At 45.9% G+C, this 22,327-nt stretch overlaps 1 protein-coding gene across 3 annotated transcripts; it reads right to left on the minus strand.

Moving 5' to 3' along the window:
* Positions 1-4,335: 4,335 nt before the first annotated feature.
* Positions 4,336-22,069, minus strand: mideasa (mitotic deacetylase associated SANT domain protein a). 3 transcript variants are annotated; one of them, XM_014143962.3, is made up of 13 exons: positions 21,598-22,069; positions 18,997-20,883; positions 14,289-14,516; positions 13,125-13,473; positions 11,808-11,877; positions 11,421-11,566; positions 10,884-10,987; positions 10,601-10,676; positions 10,275-10,363; positions 9,973-10,116; positions 8,246-8,365; positions 7,385-7,560; positions 4,336-6,921 (listed from the first exon to the last, which is right to left on the minus strand). In XM_014143962.3, the coding sequence occupies exons 2-13, from the start codon at positions 20,566-20,568 to the stop codon at positions 6,672-6,674; spliced, it is 3,324 nt and encodes a 1,107-aa protein (XP_013999437.3). In that variant the 5' UTR covers positions 20,569-20,883; positions 21,598-22,069; the 3' UTR covers positions 4,336-6,671. The 3 variants fall into 3 exon arrangements, with proteins under 3 accessions (XP_013999437.3, XP_013999439.3, XP_082817804.1); XM_014143964.3 differs by having other exon boundaries at positions 14,289-14,513; positions 21,598-22,068; XM_082961678.1 differs by lacking the exon at positions 21,598-22,069 and adding an exon at positions 21,149-21,313.
* Between the last annotated feature and the right edge of the window lie 258 nt (positions 22,070-22,327).

The raw sequence follows: 22,327 nt of genomic DNA on the forward strand, positions 1-22,327 counted from the left end.
TTCCTTTAAAACAAACAACTAAATGTAGGAAAAGAAACCTAACTAGAACTTAATGGGAATGTTAGATCATGTTCTGGGAATGTTAGGTAATGTTCTGGGAATGTTCCCAGTTTGCTAGGAAGGGATTAATAGGTGGTGGGGTCATTGAGACAGATTGGGTCCTTGGTACCCAAAGGCCAATGACTAGAGGTTTATGACTCCATTGCCGAAATGATTCCCTCAAATCATATTGAGTCGACACAGAGGACTGCTGTATTGATGAATTGCAGGTCGCGTACACATCTGTAACCTTGAATATTTGATGAGATTCATGGCGTCAAAGCTACTTAAATCAGTAAAAAAAGAAACGTCCCTTTTTCAGGACCCTGTCTTTCAAAGATCATTCGTAAAAATACAAATAACTTCACAGATCTTCTGGAACGGTCGTTAAGACACTAACAGCTTACAGACGGTAGGCAATTAAGGTCACAGTTATGAAAACTTAGGACACGAAAGAGGCCTTTCTACAGACTCTGAAAAACACCAAAAGAAAGATGCCCAGGGTCCCTGCTCATTTGCGTGAATGTGCCTTAGGCATGCTGCAAGGAAGCATGAGGACTGCGGATGTGACTAGGGCAATAAATTGCAATGTCCGTACTTTGAGACGCCTAAGACCGCGCTACAGGAAGACAGGACGGACAGCTGATCGTCCTTGCAGTGGCAGACCACGTGTAACAACACCGGCACAGGATCGGTACATCACACCTGCGGGACAGGTACAGGATCGCAACAACAACTGCCCGGGTTACACCAGGAAAGCACAATCCCTCCACCAGTGCTCAGACTGTCCGCAATAGGCTGAGAGAGGCTGGACTGAGGGCTTGTAGGCCTGTTGTAAGGCAGGTCCTCACCAGACATCACCGGCAACAACGTTGCCTATGGGCACAAACCCACCGTCGCTGGACCAGACAGGACTGGCAAAAAGTGCTCTTCACTGACGAGTCACAGTTTGTCTCATCAGGGGTGATGGTCGGATTCGCGTTTATCGTCGAAGGAATGAGCGTTACACCGAGGCCTGTACTCTGGAGCGGGATCGAGGTGGAGGGTCCGTCATGGTCTGGGAAGGTTTGTCACAGCATCATCGGACTGAGCTTTTTATCATTGCAGGAAATCTCAAAGCTGTGCGTTACAGGGACGTCATCCTCCTCCCTCATGCATCCTCCTCCCTCATACCTTCCTGCAGGCTCATCCTGACATGACCCTCCAGCATGACAATGCCACCAGCCACACTGCTCGTTCTGTGCGTGATTTCTTGCAAGACAGAAATGTCAGTGTTCTGCCATGGCCAGTGAAGAGCCCGGATCTCAATCCATTGAGCACGTCTGGGACCTGTTGGATCGGAGGGTGAGGGCTAGGGCTATTCCCCCCAGAAATGTCTGGGAACTTGCAGGTACCTTGGTGGAAGAGTGGGGTAACATCTCACAGCAAGAACTGGCAAATCTGGCGCATTCCATGAGGAGGAGATGCACTGCAGTACATAATAAAGCTGGTGGCCACACCAGATACTGACTGTTACTTTTGGGGACACATTATTCCATTTCTGTTAGTCACATGTCTGTGGAACTTGTTCAGTTTGTCTCTCAGTTGTTGAATCTTGTTATGTTCATACAAATATTTACACATGTTAACTTTGCTGAAAATAAACACAGTTGACAGCGAGAGGTCGTTTCGTTTTTTTGCGGAGTTGATAAAAGTTCTGTTCTCACATCCACACGTGTTCGTCCTTCGACATTTTTCCCCCCATGGAAGCCTGACATTGACATGCTTTCTTTAATCATTTTCTGAAAAGTATCCTGGCATTTTGCTTATATTAAAAACCCCATAGAAATTCACTTTGAAGGCGTAAATGCCCTAAGTGTACGTATTAATGATGACTGCATATTTCCCCTTGATGCAGATTTCAAGCTAGACTTTGCTGCTGATCCAGAGAGATATAATCGGCCAATAAGTCTTCTAAAACATTACAGCGACATTGATCCTCTTCCTGCCCTTGTCTTCTCTCTTTAAAGTCCACACAATAAAATCATCCATCTGGTTCCCCATCCCTAACATAACCAATCATCATTGTGCACTACTTTAGACCAAACCCTAGTGCGCTATGAAGGGAATAGGGTGCCATTTGGATCATAGCCTGGGTATGACTCTGCTCCTAATGGGTCTGATTAGCAGTGGGAGGACTCGATGAGGATACTTGATCCTCACTTAGCCCCTGCTGCCTCAGCACGGCCCACAGGGGAGGACCGACGCTGGCTCCCTAAGTGATGAGAAGGGTGGGAGATGTGGAGAAGGCCTCAGCACGACCCACAAGGAAATAGGGCCGATGCTAGCTTCTTAAGAGACGAGAGGGGAAGGAGACGTGGAGAAGCCCCATAGGGTAAGGTCATTGAAACTGAAGGCTATAGGACAAGAGAAACAACATTAGGTCCACATCCTAAAACTAAACATAATGCACTATATAGGGCAGTGGTTCAGAGAGATAAAGGGAGATGAACAAACAGAATTTTTTTTAAACTCAGTCGGGCCATTGCTACGCTGACATCTGGACATTTGCCACCTAGGAAATTTGTGTGACCGGACCTTCTCAAATAGTAAATAGCAGGAGTGAAAACGTTTGGGAAGCACTGATACAGGGAATAGAGTCAGACACAGGAAGGAACATATGCTTGAGGTACTCCCAATCAGTAGGGATCATAATTGATCAATTGTGTTGACAGAAACAAGAAGGGGATGAGTCTTACCCTTGAGCCACAAAACTACACATTTCTTATCTTAAAAATCATCTGTACAGGGTAACGTTACATTTTGTCCCCTTGACAGACTTAACACTAAAGAAGGAAAAGAGAAGCAGGAGGGTACAGTAGGTAGTTAAACCCCACACTAAAGACACCGAGAGTGGAGGGGGAAAAAAGCCCTATAGCCCTCTCTTCAGGGCTGATGGAGCAGTCTAGGCTGTGTCTCAGGTGCCTCTCTCTCGCTCTCCCTCTTTCAGAAATGTGGAGATGTAAACGAGTGCTGGGAGGGAGAGGGAAAGGGGTGGCTGTCAGGAGACAGAGAATGTGGCTGTCAGGGTCCCCCCTGCATGATGAGTGTAGAATGAAGGCAAGGCAGGCCACTTTATTTTCTCCTCTTTCATCTCCAGGCCTTGCATTTAATCTCCTAAATGCTGCTGCTGCCTAGGCCTGGGTGTCTCTCTGTGTGTGCGCGCGCACCAGGCTGTCCTGGCTCTTACCCAGGGTTCTTTTTAACAGCTAGTTATTTCACCTTGGCAGAGTCGCAAAACACTTGCCACGCCCCCAAGGCTCAGATGAGTTTGCCCTCTGTCCTTCCCGCTGTGTAGATGGATTGGAACCTGGGTTGTATTCATTAGTGCATACTGCAGCAAAACTATTTGAAATGGGAAATGCTTTGCAATAAACATTTTAAAAAGATTGTTTCTTATTGGACAAGTTGTGGTTCTCTCCCACCCATTTTGGTCAGTTTTCCTGCGTTTGGTGAATATGACCATGTAGGGGTGGCAGGTAGCCTAGTGGTTAGAGTGTTGGGCCAGTAACAGTAAGGTTTCTGGATCAAATCCCCGACCTGACAAGGTAAAAATCTGTCATTCTGCCCCTGAACAAGGCCGTTATAACCCACTGTTCCCCAGTAGGCTGTCATTGAATTTGTTCTTAGCTGACTTGCCTAGTCAAATAAATAAAAACTGGCATGACCTGTTGGATAATTATGAGGTTCTCTCTTCTACAGTCCTTGACAAAATGTGTATATTGGACTTATGTACATACATCGGTGCTGGTTATGGCTGAAATAACAGGCCAAAGCACATTCCTGTAAATAAATACAAAATGTAACTTTGTTGTATAAAATTTTCTGTTATGTGTCAGATCAAGTCACTTTTGACTTGTTATGTCTATAGTTTTGTGTAGTATGTTGTCCTACTAATCATATAGCAAGCATATGTATTGAAACCCAAGGCAAGTTTTTTAAATCTAAATTGGGGGGGAAAATATTGTCCATTGATGATATTGAAGCACTACTTCCCTCTACTGGTGGTTGTGTTAACAGCATACAGGAGTGCATTAACTTGGAAGCAGACGGAAGTGAACAGGCTGAAAGAGGGAAGTACCATAAAGTAAGATAAAGGTCTTGATGAATAAAATCCGTTTGGCACGGACATTGCATTAAGGGCTTCACCATTTTAAAGTAGTCAACTGGGTGGAATTTCCCAGAGATGAAGATGTGAAGCGAGAGGATTTATTCAAAATCTGGCTGTGTGAGATATGTACTTTTTTTGTATAGAGGTACAGTATATTACTTTTTAATAAACATTTTTATACACAAAACACACATTCAATGTTAAAGGTCCCTTACTTTGTAGTTTAAAATGTGCAATTCAACCTTAGAGTTTGCTGACAATTCTTAAAAATGTCCACACAATATTTTCCTTTAAAAAAGTAAAAAATAATTCATAGAAGGTGATATCTACATTAGCCCCAATTTTAGAACAGATGGATATTATAAAAGTGAAAAGTCTCTTTGATCATGATTTAGTAAGCAAAAACAGGTATCCACAGAGTGTACGCAGCGGCCGTTTAAACAAACTAGCTATAAACTCTTAAGAACAACCATTAGACCTAAATAGTCCACACAAAGAAATAGCGATATAGATATTCCAATAATAGCAAAATAGATATTCCAATATAGGTATTCAATTAAAGTGATATAAAAGAAGTGAGATCGGCAAAAGCAGTAGAATATAATACAGTGCATTTACAAATCCTTTCACATTTCCTTGTGAAAAATAAACAAAAACATTTGTTTGAAATATGTGGAATGCAAAAAGCAATTAAAAGCAATTAAAAGCAAGGCAAGTTGTGGCACTGATGTGAGACAAAGTGGACATTGCAGGTCGCGCCGGGCATTTATGAAGTTTGCTATATCATATACAGTGCCCTCAAAGTATTTACACCCCTTGACTTTTTCCACATTTTGTGGTGTTACAGCCTGAATTTAAAATGGAATACATTTCGATTTTGTGTCACTGGCCTATACACACACACATACAATGCCTCAATGTCAAAGTGGACTTAAGTTTTTAGAAGTTTTCACAAATAATGAAAGCTGAAATGTCTTGAGTTAATAAGTATTCAACCCCTTTGTTATGGCAAGCCTGAATAAGTTCAGGAATAAAAATGTGCTTAACAAGTCACATAATAAGTTGTATGGACTCACTCTCTGTGTGCAATAAGGGTTAAACATGATTTTTGAATGACAACCTCATCTCTGTACCCCACACATGCATTTATCTGAAAGGTCCCTCAGTGGAGCAGTGAATTTCAAACTCATATTCAACAACAAAGACCAGGTAGGTTTTTCCAATGCAAAGAAGAACACCTATTGGTAGATGGTTAAAAATGTAAATAAATGTAGACATTGAACATCCCATTGAGCAAGTTATTGATGACAATTTGGATGTTGTATGAATACTCCCAGTCACTACAAAGACACAGGCATCCTTCCTAATTCAGTTGCCGAAGAGGAAGGAAACTGATCAGGTATTTCACCATGAGGCCAATGGTGATTTTAAAACAGTTACAGAGTTTAATGGCTGTGTTAGGAGAAAACTGATGATGGATCAACAACATTGTAGTAACTCCACAATATTAACCTAAATGACAAAGTGAAAATAAGCAAGCCTGTACAAAATAAAAATATTCCAAAAGCATGCATCCTGTTTGCAATAAGGCACTAAAGTAAAACTGCAAAAAATGTGGCAAAGAATACAAAGCGTTATTTGGGGCAAATCCAACAACACATCACTAAGTACCACTTCATATTTTCAAGCATGGTGGTGGCAGAATCATGTTATGGGTATTCTTGTCATTAGGGAGTTTATTTATTTAGGATTACAAGAAACAGAATAGCACAGGCAAAATCCTAGAGAGAAAGGCTGGACAATAACCTGTTGCTGACCAAGATGACATTGAATGTTCCTGAGTGGGCTAGTTACTGTTTTGACTTAAAAATCGTCTTGAAAATCTATGGCAAGACCTGAAAATGGCTGTCTAGTAATGAGCAACAACCAACTTGACAGAGCTTGAAGAATTTTTAAAAGAATGTGCAAATATTGTACAATCCAGGTGTGCAAAGCTCTAAGAGATTTACCCAGAAAGACTCACAGCTGTAATCACTGCCAAAAGTAATTCTAACTTGTATTGACTCAAAAGTGTGAATATTTATGTAAGTCAGATATTTCTGTATTTGATTTTCAATACATTTGAAAACATGTTTTCACTTAGTTATTATGGGGTATTGTGTGTAGACAGGTGAGAAAAATAAATGTAATCCGTTTTGAATTCAGGTTGTAACACAACAAAATGTGGAATAAGTCAAGGGGTATGAATACTTTCTGAAGGCTCTGTAAATGTGGCTCCTTGGACTCTAAACACCTCCCTGGGTGTTGTAAGATCTGATCGTCTGTGCAGCACGTCTGTAATGATGACCTGGAACACCTCCATAGTCAATCTCATTGTTTCAGGTACAAAGATTATTTGTACTCGTTTGTTTTTCCGGGAGTGGGATATGTCTTTCATTCCCTCTCAAGCCCCCCCCTCCCTCCTCCCCATTCCTCCCCTCTCTCACTGCCAGTCCTCGTCCTTTTCATCTTCTGTCTCTGAAGGCACATCCTCATCACTGACCTCATCCTGTTCTCCTGCTCCATTCCCACCCCCGTTCCCATTCTGCATAACCTCTGCTGCCTCCCTGGCCCGTGCCTCCGCCTCAACCGCCCGCTCCTCCTCCTCTTTGAGCTTGAGTGCGGCTTCCTTCTTCTCCCGCTCAGCGTGGCTCTTCATGTGGGCGCTGCGGCTTTTCACCTTGAAGAACACCCTGGTCAGAGGTCAGATAGATACATGGACAATTGAACCCAGAGAGCTAAATATAGAGAGAGAGACCTACGGCTCTGATGGAACCTACAGCCACACAGGTGACATACCAGGTCACCTATTTTTGCAGTTAAAGCATATCAATGTGGTTACTGAGACGTAAACTCTTCTCCAGGTGTTGTAAGCTCTAATTACCTGTGCAGCGCGACTGCAACTAAGACAACCTGAAATGCCACCAATGGCTATTGTCTACATTGTTGCCACACTGGTCTGAGATAGAGACCAGTGTTCACTGGACATAAGAGAGATGCCTGGTTTATAATACTCTTGGTCAATCCCTGTCTTTCACCGTTTTCTTTCACTTAATTAAAAATTGGCGGGGAAAAGTATTAATGGTGGAAAATGTGTATCTGTTTGCAGATCATCTAAACATCATCTTAAAGGGACACACACACACACACACTGACCTGCTACACTTCTTGCAGGGGAACACGCCCTCTGGGTCGCCGGGGGGCTTTGGGGGCGCTCTGCTCTTCTTCCCCGCCTCGGGACGAGGTTTTCTGGCTGCAGAGGGAGGGGTTGGATGGGGAGGACCAACCTTGTGTACAGCATGCTGGTCCCTGTGCCCTAGCACTGCTCCTGTCTGATGGGCCAAACATTACATCATTGTGTTTGTCTATTATATCAAATCAAAATAACATTTTATTGGTCATATACGCATGTTTAGCAGATGTTATTGCGGGTGTAGCGAAATGCTTGTAAAAAAAAATTCTAAAATACATAAAAAATAATACTGCAAAGTATCCTTAGAGCTAGAAGCACGGCAGCCCTCTGTTGCCGCCATTTTTTCCAGAAAGTACCAGTGTTGTACTGTCCTGTTGGTAAATCAGTCTGTTAAAAAAGTGTTGTACTGTCCTGTTCGTAAATCAGTCTGTTATACAAGTGTTGTACTGTCCTGTTGATGAATCAGTCTGTTATACAAGTGTTGTACTGTCCTGTTGGTGAATCAGTCTGTTATACCAATATTGTACTGTCCTGTTGGTAAATCAGTCTGTTAAACAAGTGTTGTACTGTCCTGTTGGTGAATCAGTCTGTTATACAAGTGTTGTACTGTCCTGTTGGTGAATCAGTCTGTTATACAAGTGTTGTACTGTCCTGTTGGTGAATCAGTCTGTTATACAAGTGTTGTACTGTCCTGTTGGTGAATCATTGGTCAAAGGACATATGATAGCAAGTATAAATAGATATGGGATAGATTTAAACATGGTACAATGAGGTTAAAAATCATTTAAAAAAAAAAGTAACTTCAAGTGAAAATGAGCACTTACATTGTCGTGAGCCTGTAGTGTCTGAGTAACCCTGGACTGGTTGCCATCTTGACCCCTGTCACATGACCCTTCCCACTTCCTGTCAACTTCTTCCTGACTTGGTTTTGATCCCTGAGAGCTCTGTGAAAAAGAGACAAATAACACAATAAATGGTCATATTAATAAAATGTTATTTTGTAATGCAATGTTAATATATTTTTTTTATGTACTCATGAATGACTTGTTTTATAATAAACTCAGCAAAAAAAGAAACGTCCCTTCTTCAGGACCCTGTCTTTCAAAGATAATTCGTAAAAATCCAAATAACTTCACAGGTCTTCATTTTAAAGGGTTTAAACACTGTTTCCCATGCTTGTTCAATGAACCATAAACAATTATTGAACATGCACCTGTGGAACGGTCATTAAGACACTAACAGCTTACAGACGGTAGGCAATTAAGGTCACAGTTATGAAAACTTAGCACAGTAAAGAGGCCTTTCTACTGACTCTGAAAAACACCAAAAGAAAGATGCCCAGGGTCCCTGCTCATCTGCGTGAATGTGCCATAGGCATGCTGCAAGGAGGCATGAGGACTGCAGATGTGGCCAGGGAAATAAATTCCAATGTCCATACTATGAGACGCCTAAGACAGCACTACAGGGAGACAGGATGGACAGCTGATCGTCCTCGCAGTGGCAGACCACGTGTGACAACACCTGCACAGGATAGGTATATCCGAACATCACACCTGCGGGACAGGTACAGGATGGCAACAACAGCTGCCCGAGTTACACCAGGAACGCACAATCCCTCCATCAGTGCTCAGACTGTCCGCAATAGGCTGAGAGAGGCTGGACTGAGGGCTTGTAGGCCTGTTGTAAGGCAGGTCCTCACCAGACATCACCAGCAACAACGTCGCCTAAGGGCACAAACCCACCGCTGCTGGACCAGACAGGATTGGCAAAGTGCTCTTCACTGACGAGTCGCGGTTTTGTCTCACCAGGGGTGATGGTTGTATTCGCGTTTATCGTCGAAGGAATGAGTTACACTGAGGCCTGTATTCTGGAGCGGGATCGATTTGGAGGTGGAGGGTCTGTCATGGTCTGGGGTGGTGTGTCACAGCAACATCGGACTGAGCTTGTTGTCATTGCAGGGAATCTCAACACTGTGCGTTACAGGGAAGACATCCTTCTCCCTCATGTGGTACCCTTCCTGCAGGCTCATCCTGACATGACCCTCCAGTATGACAATGCCACCAGCCACACTGCTCGTTCTGTTCGTGATTTCCTGCAAGACAGGAATGTCAATGTTCTGCCATGGCCAGCAAAGAGCCCGGATCTCAATCCCATTGAGCACGTCTTGGACTTGTTGGATAGGAGGGTGAGGGCTAGGGCCATTCTCCCCAGAAATGTCCGGAAACTTGCAGGTGCCTTGGTGGAAGAGTGGAGTAACATCTCACAGCAAGAACTGGCAAATCTGGTGCAGTCCATGAGGAGGAGATGCACTGCAGTACTTAATGCAGCTGGTGGCCACACCAGATACTGACTGTTACTTTTGATTGACCCCCCTTTGTTCAGGGACACATTATTCAATTTCTGTTAGTCACATGTCTGTGAAACTTGTTCAGTTTGTCACAGTTGTTGAATCTTGTTATGTTCAAGTTTGCTGAAAATAAACACAGTTGACAGTTAGAGGATGTTTCTTTTTTTGCTGAGTTTATTTGTTTTTCATTAACTAAAGCCTTACCTTAACATCCACTACTGCCTCTGTGTGTCTATCTGCTGGGGACTCTGCAGGTCCGTAGGTAACGCTTCCACTGCGACTGATCTTCACCTGTTTCTTATGCATGTAGTAAAACTCCACACATTGTGCCACTGTCTTTGTTTGCACCTGTATACGGAAAGACAAATCACACACGCAAACAGACACAAATACAGACAGTTATTAAAAGGTTATTCATTTCTTATAGTATTCCCACTGTTTGCCCAGGTGGTACTGATTCATGCTATGTGGTGAAACCGTCATGGCCTGGTTAGAAGTGAGCGTACCAGTTTCTGCACCATGAAGAAGTCCTTCCTGTAGGTAGAGATGCCTTTATTGAAGAAGCGCTTCTCTGAGGGAGTCCAACTGTCTGATCCTGGGGGGGAATTATTCACCATTCTGTCAATGAGGCCTCACAGTGTGTGTGTTTGTGTGTGTGTGTGTGTGTGGTGTGTGTGTGTGTGTGGTGTGTGTGTGGTGTGTGTCGGATTGAGGGGTGTGTCGTACGTGTTAAATTTGGAAGTGAATGAATGGCACCACCCCCCTCCATTTCCCCTTTAACAAGCACACTTTTGAGAAAGAAGCAATTGAGGAAACAAAATGGCTTCCCCACCTGAGTAGTGATAGTCCGCCAGGTGGTGGCCATCACAGAAAACGGGCTCCTTGAGCAGCAGGAACGCCAGGGTCTCCTGGGGAGAGCAACACAATTCATCACTGGGCCTATCTAGTGCACTATTTTGACCAGGGGCCATAAGGCTCTAGTAAAAAAAAAAGAAAAGCTCACTATAAAAAGTTAATAGGGAGCCATTTATGAAACCTGGGAGAAACTAATTTGCCACAGAGGGGATTATCGTGGAATCACTGGGTTAAATCACTGGGTGAGTCACTCTACTCACAAGGACATTGCCCCCGCACTCATGCAGACAGTGGAGGGCCAGCTCCTGATTGGTGCCACCTCCATACAGAGCGCTGGAGCAGGCCAAGCTCATCAGGTCGTCCACTAGGGGGAGAGAGTGAGGCAGTTTTGAGGTAGGAAGACAGGGAGGGAGAGGAGGTGCAGGGACAGAAAGACAGGGTGGGGGAGAGAAAGAGAGGGTGGGGGAGAGAAAGAGAGAGAGCAAGTAGAGAAAGACAAAAAAAAGAGACCGAAAACAAAACGGTCAACATTTTGCGCTACTTCAGGACGTTACAGCCCAAGTTAGTCAAATGTGCGTACTTCGACTTCCATACAAAAACTTTTTAAAGTCAGCTCTGTATGCCTCATACCACAGAGCCATGCCAAGCTGAGCCGAGCCAAGCTGTACTGAGCTGGCCTGACTATGCATTCAACATAGTTTCTGGAACCACGCCAGTACAGTATGGTTCGGGTTGGCCCTATTCTGTGAAAACGGTATTAGATTACTATAGCTTTGAGTACGAGGCAGTGTAGTTACCGGTCTCCTGCTCTGCGTGGCGTAGCAGGGAGTCCTTCATGGGGAGCCAGACCAGGTCAGCCTTGTGCTGGTCCCACTGGGTCAGTGAGCGGTCACACTGCAGCTCTGGTACCTCCGCCTGGTACTGCAGGCCAATGTTAATACGCCTGGGGGTGGGGAGAGGGAGGGAGGGTCGGAGCGAGGTAGATGGTGGGGAAAACGAGGGAGAGGGAGCAGGTGGAGCGAGAGAGATTGTGGGTTTGATTCCTGGGGCCACCCATATGTAAATGTATGCATGCATGACTGTAAGCCGCTATAGATAAATGTTATCTGCTAGATGTTATATATATTATAACTGCATCATAATGCATTATACCTGAGTTCAGTGTTACAGAGGTTTGTACTCACGGTTCAAAGCTGACAGGTGTGGCGTCGGTGATCAAAGGGAGGACTGGGGGCGTGATGTCTGTAGAGCTGGCTGTAGAACACAAATGAACACAGCACCTTTAGGACGCTACCATCTGGACAGAGGTATATAGAACAGAGAGGACAGAGAGACAGAGAGACCATCTGGACAGAGTTACCATCTGGACAGAGGTATATAGAACAGAGAGGACAGAGAGACCATCTGGACAGAGGTATATAGAACAGAGAGGACAGAGAGACAGAGAGACCGTCTGGACAGAGGTATATAGAACAGAGAGGACAGAGAGACAGAGAGACCATCTGGACAGAGGTATATAGAACAGAGAGACAGAGAGACCATCTGGACAGAGGTATATAGAACAGAGAGGACAGAGAGACAGAGGTACCATCTGGACAGAGGTATATAGAACAGAGAGACAGAGAGACCATCTGGACAGAGGTATATAGAACAGAGAGGACAGAGAGACCATCTGGACAGAGGTATATAGAACAGAGAGGACAGAGAGACAGAGGTACCATCTGGACAGAGGTATATAGAACAGAGAGGACAGAGAGACAGAGAGACCATCTGGACAGAAGTATATAGAACAGAGAGGACAGAGACAGAGAGACCATCTGGACAGAGGTATATAGAACAGAGAGGACAGAGAGACAGAGAGACCATCTGGACAGAGGTATATAGAACAGAGAGGACAGAGACAGAGAGACCATCTGGACAGAGGTATATAGAACAGAGAGGACAGAGAGACAGAGAGACCATCTGGACAGAGGTACCATCTGGACAGAGGTATATAGAACAGAGAGGACAGAGACAGAGAGACCATCTGATCTCAGAATGCAGGAAGTCATGGGGCCATTTAACTCCGGAGGACTGTGGGTATGCGTTCCTAATGGCACGCTATTCCCAACGTAGTGCACCGCTTTTGGCCAGGGTCCATAGGACTGGTCAAAAGTCATGCACTACATAGGGAATAGGATGCCATTTGTGACGCATCCTACACTTTAAGCGCCGGTTCAATAGCGATTTCTCCATTGAAAATGCTTTTTTAGTCCAGGACTAGACTTAACTACTGTCTGGGAAACCAGCCCTAACCAGCCCTGGACTACTGACAAAAGAAATACATTGTGACAAGGATGCATGCAGTGCATAGGAAAAGAAAGGAACAGATTTGTATTTTACATAATAACAATAGAGGTAGGGGACATCTTGGAGAGAGAGGAGAGAGAAAGAGAGAGACGGAGGGAAAGAGAGAGAGAACGATACAGCAAGACTCCTCGAGCTTCCGTGACAAGACTTACTAGATCGCAGAAGGCTGCGCGAGACCGACTTGGGCGTGTTGGGTGGTGGCTGCAGGGTCTGGTTGCTGGCGGCGATGGAAGACAGGAAGGTGGAGAAGTAGAGACCAGAGCCCTCGCGCACCGGCGACAGGATGGGCGGCGGGGTGTAGGGCGGCAGGGTGAAGTGGTGGTCGGGCAGGCGGATGGGCGACCGCAGGTGGCTCTGGTAGGGCGTGATGGCGGAGTAGACCGAGGGGGCGATGAACGTAGCCGGTTTGGGTGGCGGGATGAAGAGGGGCTCGGGACGAGGCCGCCATTTGTGCTTGGCTAATTTCCCATCGTCGTCCTGACCAGCATCGCCCTCCCCGTCCTGGTTGGGTGAGACGATTGTGAGGAGTTCAGTGATATTTCAGAGAATGACAAGGACAAATAGACAAACAACCAACTGCATTGGTTCAGTGGAAGGTGGGAGGGAGATTATGACTTGTGTGGGGAAGTCACCGGCGGGATTAATGAAGTCGCTAAATAATATCGTTGTGAAACCACATTGAATGTTTTTGGCATCTACATCAAAGTGTCTCCATTGAGTAGTATTTTTTTATTTTTTTTATTTCACCTTTATATAACTAGGTAGGCCAGTTGAGAACAAGTTCTCATTTACAACTGCGACCTGGCCAAGATAAAGCAAAGCAGTGCGACAAAAACAACAACACAGAGTTACACATGAGATAAACAAATGTACAGTCAATAGCACTATTGAACAATAGCGCATGACAACCCAACCCATTGTGGAGTTAAGGCCTAATTTCTACATACTAAAACATGTCCCCCCAGTAGGTCATCATATCTGGGTTCAAATAGTATATATATTTTTTTTCATATACTTTAACTGCGCTTGATCGAGCTTGCCTGGCTGGCACAACAGAACAAACAGAATAGTCTAAAAAGGGCAAACCCCCGCCCACCTGGAACTCCAGACAGGCTCAATCAAACACTCAAAGTATGTGAAAGAAAGCAAATACTATTTGAACTCTAGATTGTGTTCATTAGGCACCAAAACAGAAGAAAACAGTGAGGAACTATGTGGACTAGTCCAACAAGGAACACTAAAATGGTGCAAAACATTTTTTACTATTTTTACTTGCCTAATGAATACAACTAAGGTCTGCATGCCACAGGACCTACCTGGCTGAAGCTCTCTGAGAGGGAGTTCCTCAGTGAGCGGCGGCTCGCTACAATGACCGAGGGCTTGTGTTGGGGCTGGGGCGGGAGCAGGGCGTGCTGGCCCGGGGGGCGCCCGTGAGGCCAGGTGCCCGGAGGGGCTGTCTGACCCTGGCGCACTGGCACGGACACGGGGATAACCAGGGGCACCATACCAGCTTGTCTGCCCATAAGACCCACCTCCTGCTGCTGCTAGAGGAAAATGGGGGGTAGAGGGGAATAACAGAGATATAAATAAGTAGAGAAAAGAGATAATATAGATATTTTTATTTATTTTTTATTTCACCTTTATTTAACCAGGTAGGCAAGTTGAGAACAAGTTCTCATTTACAATTGCGACCTGGCCAAGATAAAGCAAAGCAGTTCGACACATACAACAACACAGTTACACATGGTGTAAAACAAACATACAGTCAATAACACAGTAGAAAAATAAGTCTATATACAATGTGAGCAAATGAGGTGAGATAAGGGAGGTAAAGGCAAAAAAGGCCATGGTGGCAAAGTAAATACATTATAGCAAGTAAAACACTGGAATGGTAAATTTGTAGTGGAAGAAAGTGCAAAGTAGAAATAGAAATATTGGGGTGCAAAGGAGCAAAATCAATAAATAAATACAATAGGGGAAGAGGTAGTTGTTTAGGCTAAATTATGTACAGGTGCAGTGATCTGCTCTGACAGCTGGTGCTTAAAGCTAGTGAGGGAGATAAGTGTTTCCAGTTTCAGAGATTTTTGTAGTTCGTTCCAGTCATTGGCAGCAGAGAACTGGAAGGAGAGACAGCCAAAGGAGGAATTGGCTTTGGGGGTGACCAGAGAGATATACCTGCTGGAGCGCATGCTACAGGTGGGTGCTGCTATGGTGACCAGTGAGCTGAGATAAGGGGGGACTTTACCTAGCAGGGTCTTGTAGATGACCTGGAGCCAGTGGGTTTGGCGACGAGTATGAAACGAGGGCCAGCCAACGAGAGCGTACAGGTCAACGTGGTGGGTAGTGTATGGCGCTTTGGTGACAAAACGGATGGCACTGTGATAGACTGCATCCAGTTTATTGAGTAGGGTATTGGAGGCTATTTTGTAAATGACATCGCAAAAGTCGAGGATCGGTAGGATGGTCAGTTATACGTGGGTATGTTCGGCAGCATGAGTGAAGGATGCTTTGTTGCGAAATAGGAAGCCAGTTCTAGATTTAACTTTGGATTGAAGATGTTTGATGTGAGTCTGGAAGGAGAGTTTACAGTCTAACCAGACACCTCGGTATTTGTAGTTGTCCACATATTCTAAGTCTGAACCGTCCAGAGTAGTGATGCTGGACTGGCGGGCAGGTGCGGGCAGCGATCGGTTGAAGAGCATGCATTTAGTTTTACTTGTATTTAAGAGCAGTTGGAGGCCACGGAAGGAGAGTTGTATGGCATTGAAGCTCGTCTGGAGGGTTGTTAACACAGTGTCCAAAGAAGGGCCAGAAGTATACAGAATGGTATTGTCTGCGTAGAGGTGGAGAAGAGACTCCCCAGCAGCAAGAGCGACATCATTGATGTATACAGAGAAAAGAGTTGGTCCAAGAATTTAACCCTGTGGCGCCCCCATAGAGACTGCCAGAGGCCCGGACAACAGGCCATCCGATTTGACACATTGAACTCTATCAGAGAAGTAGTTGGAGAACCAGGCGAGGCAATCATTTGAGAAACCAAGGCTATTGAGTCTGCCGATGAGGATGCGGTGATTGACAGAGTCGAAAGCCTTGGCCAGGTCAATGAATACGGCAGCACAGTATTGTTTCTTTTCGATGGCGGTTACGATATCGTTTAGGACCTTGAGCGTGGCTGAGGTGCACCCATGACCAGCTCTGAAACCAGATTGCATAGCGGAGAAGGTGCGGTGGGATTCGAAATGGTCGGTAATCTGTTTGTTGACTTGGCTTTCGAAGACCTTAGAAAGGCAGGGTAGGACAGATATAGGTCTGTAGCAGTTTGGGTCAAGAGTGTCCCCCCCTTTGAAGAGGGGGATGACCGCAGCTGCTTTCCAATCTTTGGGAATCTCAGACGACACGAAAGAGAGGTTGAACAGGCTAGTAATAGGGGTTGCAACAATTTTGGCAGATAATTTTTGAAAGAAAGGGTCCAGATTGTCTAGCCCAGATGATTTGTAGGGGTCCAGATTTTGCAGCTCTTTCAGAATATCAGCTGACTGGATTTGGGAGAAGGAGAAATGGGGAAGGCTTGGGCAAGTAGCTGTGGGGGGTGCAGTGCTGTTGACTGCAGTAGGGGTAGCCAGGTGGAAAGCATGGCCAGTCGTAGAAAAATGCTTATTGAAATTCTCAATTATAGTGGATTTATCGGTGGTGACAGAGTTTCCTATCCTCAGTGCAGTGGGCAGCTGGGAGGAGGAGTTCTTATTCTCCATGGACTTTACAGTGTCCCAGAACTTTGAGTTTGTGTTGCAGGAAGCAAAATTCTGCTTGAAAAAGCTAGCCTTGGCTTTTCTAACTGCCTGTGTATATTGGTTTCTGACTTCCCTGAAAAGTTGCATACCACAGGGGCTATTCGATGCTAATGCAGAAGGCTACAGGATGTTTTTGTGCTGGTAAAGGGCAGTCAGGTCTGGGGAGAACCAAGGGCTATATCTGTTCCTGGTTCGAAATTTCTTGAATGGGGCATGCTTATTTAAGATGGTGAGGAAGGCATATAAAAAAAATAACCAGGCATCCTCTACTGATGGGATGAGGTCAATATCCTTCCAGGATACCCGGGCCAGGTCGATTAGAAAGGCCTGCTCGCTGAAGTGTTTCAGGGAGCGTTTGACAGTGATGAGTGGAGGTCGTTTGACCGCTGACCCATTATGGATGCAGGCAATGAGGCATATAACATATATAATATAGATAATATAGACAATATGTAAGGGAGTAGAATAGAAAGTGGAAGTAAATATGGCAAATAGTAAACATGCTTGACAAATGAAATGAAACCCCCGCAGCAATTGCTCATCTCAGACTGTAGGTACGCATGTCACAGACAATTTATGGACATTGCTTAAAGGCAGTCTTCAGTGTCGCAAGATCCTGTTTCACAAATAGAATCAAGAAAGCACTGCACACGTCGTATGAACAACCAGTTACTTAAAAGCAGCAAATGGTTACTGTCAGCTTACAAAACGTATTGAAAATCCAGTACTAGTGAAAATACACAACATTAGCAACTACATTCAAGCCAGGCCAGAGAAATACATTTGAATCTAATTCAAATGACTCCAGTAAATGCCTCAAATCTCAATTCTGCACCATTGAACTCCACCCCACCTCACACGGCCAACTCAGCAGTTGGGCTTGTGATTCAGAAATATATAAAAAAATAAAAGCTCAACCTTGGGATTGTGAATAACAGTGGTAGGACTGTTTTATTAAGGCACCTGGTTGGGGAGAGAGTGTGGAGGAGTGGGAGTCTGCAGGCTGTGGCTCCAGGCCGCTGCCCCTCCCTGGCTCAGCTGAATGGCTGGGGAGGGAGAGTCCGGAGCGCCTCCAGGCTGCAGCCGCGGCCCCTCCCTGGCTCAGCTGAATGGCTGGGGAGGAAGAGCCCTGAGGAATGTAGAGGTGTGCAGACATGTAGCTGCTTCAACAGTCTGCACCCAGCACACAGTTTCTCTCTCTGCAGTCTGCACCCAGTCTCTCTCTCTGCAGCCTGCGCCCAGCACAGTCTCTCTCCCTGCAGCCTGAGCCCAGCACAGTCTCTCTCCCTGCAGCCTGCGCCCAGCACAGTCTCTCTCCCTGCAGCCTGCGCCCAGCACAGTCTCTCTCCCTGCAGCCTGCGCCCAGCACAGTCTCTCTCTCGCTCCCCCTCTCTGACGATTTATTCAATAATCAACATGTTTTGCCTTTAAAAACAAGTCCTGAAAAAATGCAGCTGCTTTAGTGGGTGTGCCTAAGGGAAACGTCAACATCATAAATTCCTGACAGCAAGGCTAGGAATCACTCTTTTCTCACAGAAGTACAGCATAAGGGGAAGTCCTGCATAGAAACCATGACCTTCCTCTTGGAAGAGGAACAGAGTGTTGTAGTGGTCACAGTGGCAGCAAAGTAGGCGAAAGACACAATCAGTTGTTCTGTCATCCGAGGAACTCATCTAAATTCAATAGTCAGGCCGCTGTGTGTGAAAATTCAGCACTTACAGAAAGATGAAATTAGGAATATATGTATAATTATTTAACTGCATGTACTGTACAAGTGAGCGAAAATAGCAGTAGAAGTATTATTGTCTGTTAATTTACTCCAATCAGGGGAGTAAACCATTAACCATTATTACTATCTTCAGGAAATACATGAGGTATTTAATCAACATCCTTATTTCCCTGGCCCATTGTGTAGGCCTTCGCGTACAGCGACAATTTTGAACACTTGCTGTTCAGAGGTCTATGTGAATGATTGTTTTTTTGTGTGTTTCTTTAAAGGAGTCTGGCATACACACACCTTTTGTATTTATTGGACCGATGATAGAGAGGAAAGTTGATAGGAGGACAGTGCTAGAGCAGTGGGTCAGATTCAAACCAATGCTTGCAGCGGTACACAGTACATGTGATCCAGACGCAGGGGCTTAGACCGCTGGACTACACTAGGCCACTATGTGAGTTGAACTTGGAACAGGTTTTAGGCCTGGTTGAACTAAACAAAAGAGTGTAAACAAACCTTGGCCATCTTGGAGGAGGGCAGTGATTCCCTCTCGGAAGCCTTCTGGGCCAGAGTCTCCAAGTTGATCTCTTTCGACGCCCTCCTCCTCCGGCGGGTACTCTGGATAACCCCCCCAGTCGGCCCCTGTCTCTCCCCCCCTTCTCGTCTGGCTACCACACCGTTCTGGGGTACCTCTCTGAAGGTCTGGTTCCAGGGGGATAGTGAGGGAGGGTCCACGAGTGGTGATAGCCCGTCTCTGGAGAGGCGGCGGGAGCGACGGGGGGCAGCCGGAGATGCGTCTGAGGAGGGTGACATGGGGTCCGATGTGAGTTTTGGAGGGCAGGGGTCGGAGGGTGGGCTTGATGGGTCAGCGGACGGGGTCTCTACATCCGGTGTATGTCCCAGTCCCTGAGTCTCCACAGACAGAGGCATGTCCTTCTGAGGGGTTGAGGGGCTAGCTCTAGACGGACAGTTGTCAGGGGGCTGGTTATAACTCAGGAAGTGTTGGTTTGGCTGCTGCTTTTGCTGAGACTGCGGCTGCAATATTTCCTGCGATGGTAAACTGTGTGGCGGTTGAAGCTGCTGCTGGGGCATTTGTTGCCGTTGCTCCTGTTGTATTTGCTGTTTGTGATACTGCTGATTCAGCTGCAGTTGGATCTGATGCTGTTGCATTTGGTGCTGGTGCTGGAGCTGTTGCTGCAACTGGTGCTGCTGTTGTTGTTGTTGCTGATGATGCTGCTGATGTAACTGTTGTTGTTGCTGCTGCTTCTGCTGTTGTTGCTGCTGCTGTTGCATCTGAAGCTGCATCCGTTGGTGGTGTTGTTGTTGGGTTTTTGGCTGCTCGTTGTAGCTCAGGTTGGGCATGGCCTTGGTGCCCCCCTGGAACACCGGGTAGTAACCAGACGGAAGGTGCTGTTTGGTGGTTCCGAACGCCAGCTGGATGGGCTGCATCAAGGACCCTGGTTGCATGGTGGGGTGAGAGGAGGGGGCATGGGGGGGCTGAGCCTGGAGATCTACACCCTTATGGCCCTGCTGGAAGGCCTGGAGCTGGGCTTGACGCATGGCGGCTGCCGCAGCATGCTGCCCCCACTCTAAGCCCCTAGCCTGGGCTTGAGCTTGGGTTGCCTCCCTGTAAACCTCCATGGAACCTGGAGCCTGTTTCTCTGCTGGCCCCATCTGCAGAGCAGCTCCTCCATCGTTGCTCCCCTTGGGGAAGGCCATCTGGACCCTAACGTTGTTCAAGCCGTCTATATACGGGCTAAAGTTCTGCCCCCATGAATTGGTTGGCAGTGGCCCGGAAGCATCCTGAGACCAGCCAGCGGCTTGGATGTGGTCCTGGTGCATCCATTTGACAGAGGCAGTCTGCTGATAGTGTGCACGACTTTGGGGCCCCTTCTCTGGGTTGAAGACACCAGAGCCGTGGCCTCCAGGCTCCCCTACCCTGTGAGCAGACTCCAGAGCCGGGGGGCCCATACCGCCATAGAAGACATCCACCGCGTGCTGCACTGTGGGCTCCTTCATGGCAGCTGCAGCCCGATGTTTGCCCCCACTCTTATCAGGGATCACTTTCTGCTGAGGAGGGTGACTCATACTATAATCATCAAGCTAAAAAAAAAAACAGCGGGGGAAAAAGTTGAGGTCCTTTATATATATCCCCAGTCACTTGAGTAAAAAACAAGGACGAGGCCAAGTGTTTCTGCCTACACTGCCTCGGTCTGGGACCGTTGTGTCCTGCTTTGTTTAACGGCGAGAACAGAGGGACTCGGGAGGAAACATAAGTCCTACAGGAAAGAGTAGAGGGTGGAGAACACACACCTCCCTCAAGTCAGATCTGAAGAAGTTTGCTGCTGTTACGGGTCACGGCAGCCCTGGATCCCCAGGTGTCCCTCATTCATGTGTTGGGCCCTGAAAGGTAGAAGATGAGGGAAATGACTGGTAAAATATATGTGAAGTAAGTTTTCAACAAGCATGTGTGCAGGACAGGCCTGTTTGCTTGGCTCAGAGGAAAGAACTAGGCTAATTATATTTAAAGTAAAATACGTTCAGAGAGCATGCACTGTACAAGTATTGTGGAAGCAAAGTTTTAATAATGCTGAAATACTTCCAAATCCAATTAATATAATGACATTACAGACACAAAACTAGTCGTGTCGGCCCATTATTTACCCACCATAGATGTTGGTTTCGACTGTGATAATAGCAGGCAGCGACAGTTTGAGGCGTGGACTGTACAGAACTGCCATTTGACACAACGAGAAATACAGGAAGCGAGAGAAAACAAGTAGAGTCGCTTTCCACCCCCCTCTCCGAGCCCCCAGTCCCAGCCAATTGGATGCAAATTTCAGGCAACCTTTTGTGTTGTAGTAAAGTATTATGTTGCCACACTGTTGCCTTCGCAAATTACATACAGTAACAATCTGCGCATGCGTTTATGTGCAATAAATGTGGCCAGGCCACTAAGATCACATCGTGGCTTCATTAAAGTCAAACTAAACCTATAAAACACGAAGTGCATACTCCCATGGGATTGTGTTTACAATTGTAACTTCTCCATGTTTTGCGATCATGTTGATCGACAACACACGTGATATGTTATTAATTAAATTAATTGACACTTACTGTTTCAATATCATTGTATGTATATGACAGCGAGTTCTACGGAGCCAATTTCCTCTGGGCCAAAGTCGAATGCATGCAGCTCCATTACGGGATCGTGCGCAACAGATAACATATACTTCGAGTTCGACAACTTTTCTTCAGGCCATAGAGTAAACAACTTGCATCGAAACCATTCAAACACGGGATTTGGGATGATTGTTGTTCAATCACAAATCGAGGTAAGTACAGTGTCTACAATGTTGCACACAGTGAAATAATAACACACTTTCAGGAAAACATGTCCAGCAACTTTCTCCCCGCATCGAGTGTGTACGTACATAAACCACTGATCCCGTTGTGTATGATCAAAATATCACGTACATTTTGTTATTTGCGTATTTTTCATAGATCTGTCTGTCAAATGCATTGGCTCTATTGCATTCGCTGATACGATCAGACTACACGTAGCATTTATAAGTCTGTGAAGCTGCACCGACGCATTAAAGTTCTGAGGTCGTGAATGCTCCGCCTCACCCTTCAACCGCTCAACTGACGTCTGCTATCCAATCCGATTGTCTGACCACGCCTATATCCATATCCTTATAAGGTTGTCCCACTGCTTGTGGCATCATCCAGTAAATTGCAGCACACCCTGGCAATGAGGGGATTCGATTCATCTGGCCTGGGCGCCATGGTAGGCGTGTTTTACACAGGTCGAAAGTTGATTTTGCATTCGTTATGAAACCGTCTG

This window comes from Salmo salar, chromosome 15 (genome assembly GCF_965601325.2).
Source record: "Salmo salar chromosome 15, fSalSal1, whole genome shotgun sequence".
Lineage (NCBI taxonomy): Eukaryota > Metazoa > Chordata > Actinopteri > Salmoniformes > Salmonidae > Salmo > Salmo salar.

Excerpts from the sequence above, each read along its gene's own strand:
- mideasa (XM_014143962.3), bottom strand. The coding sequence starts at position 20,568 with ATGAGTCACCCTCCTCAGCAGAAAGTGATCCCTGATAAGAGTGGGGGC. Across the intron at positions 10,988-11,420 it reads CCACGCAGAGCAGGAGACCG|TGGACGACCTGATGAGCTTG; the intron begins GTAACTACACTG and ends CTCTCCCCCTAG. Across the intron at positions 7,561-8,245 it reads CACTACAGGCTCACGACAAT|ACAGGAGCAGTGCTAGGGCA; the intron begins GTAAGTGCTCAT and ends TTGGCCCATCAG.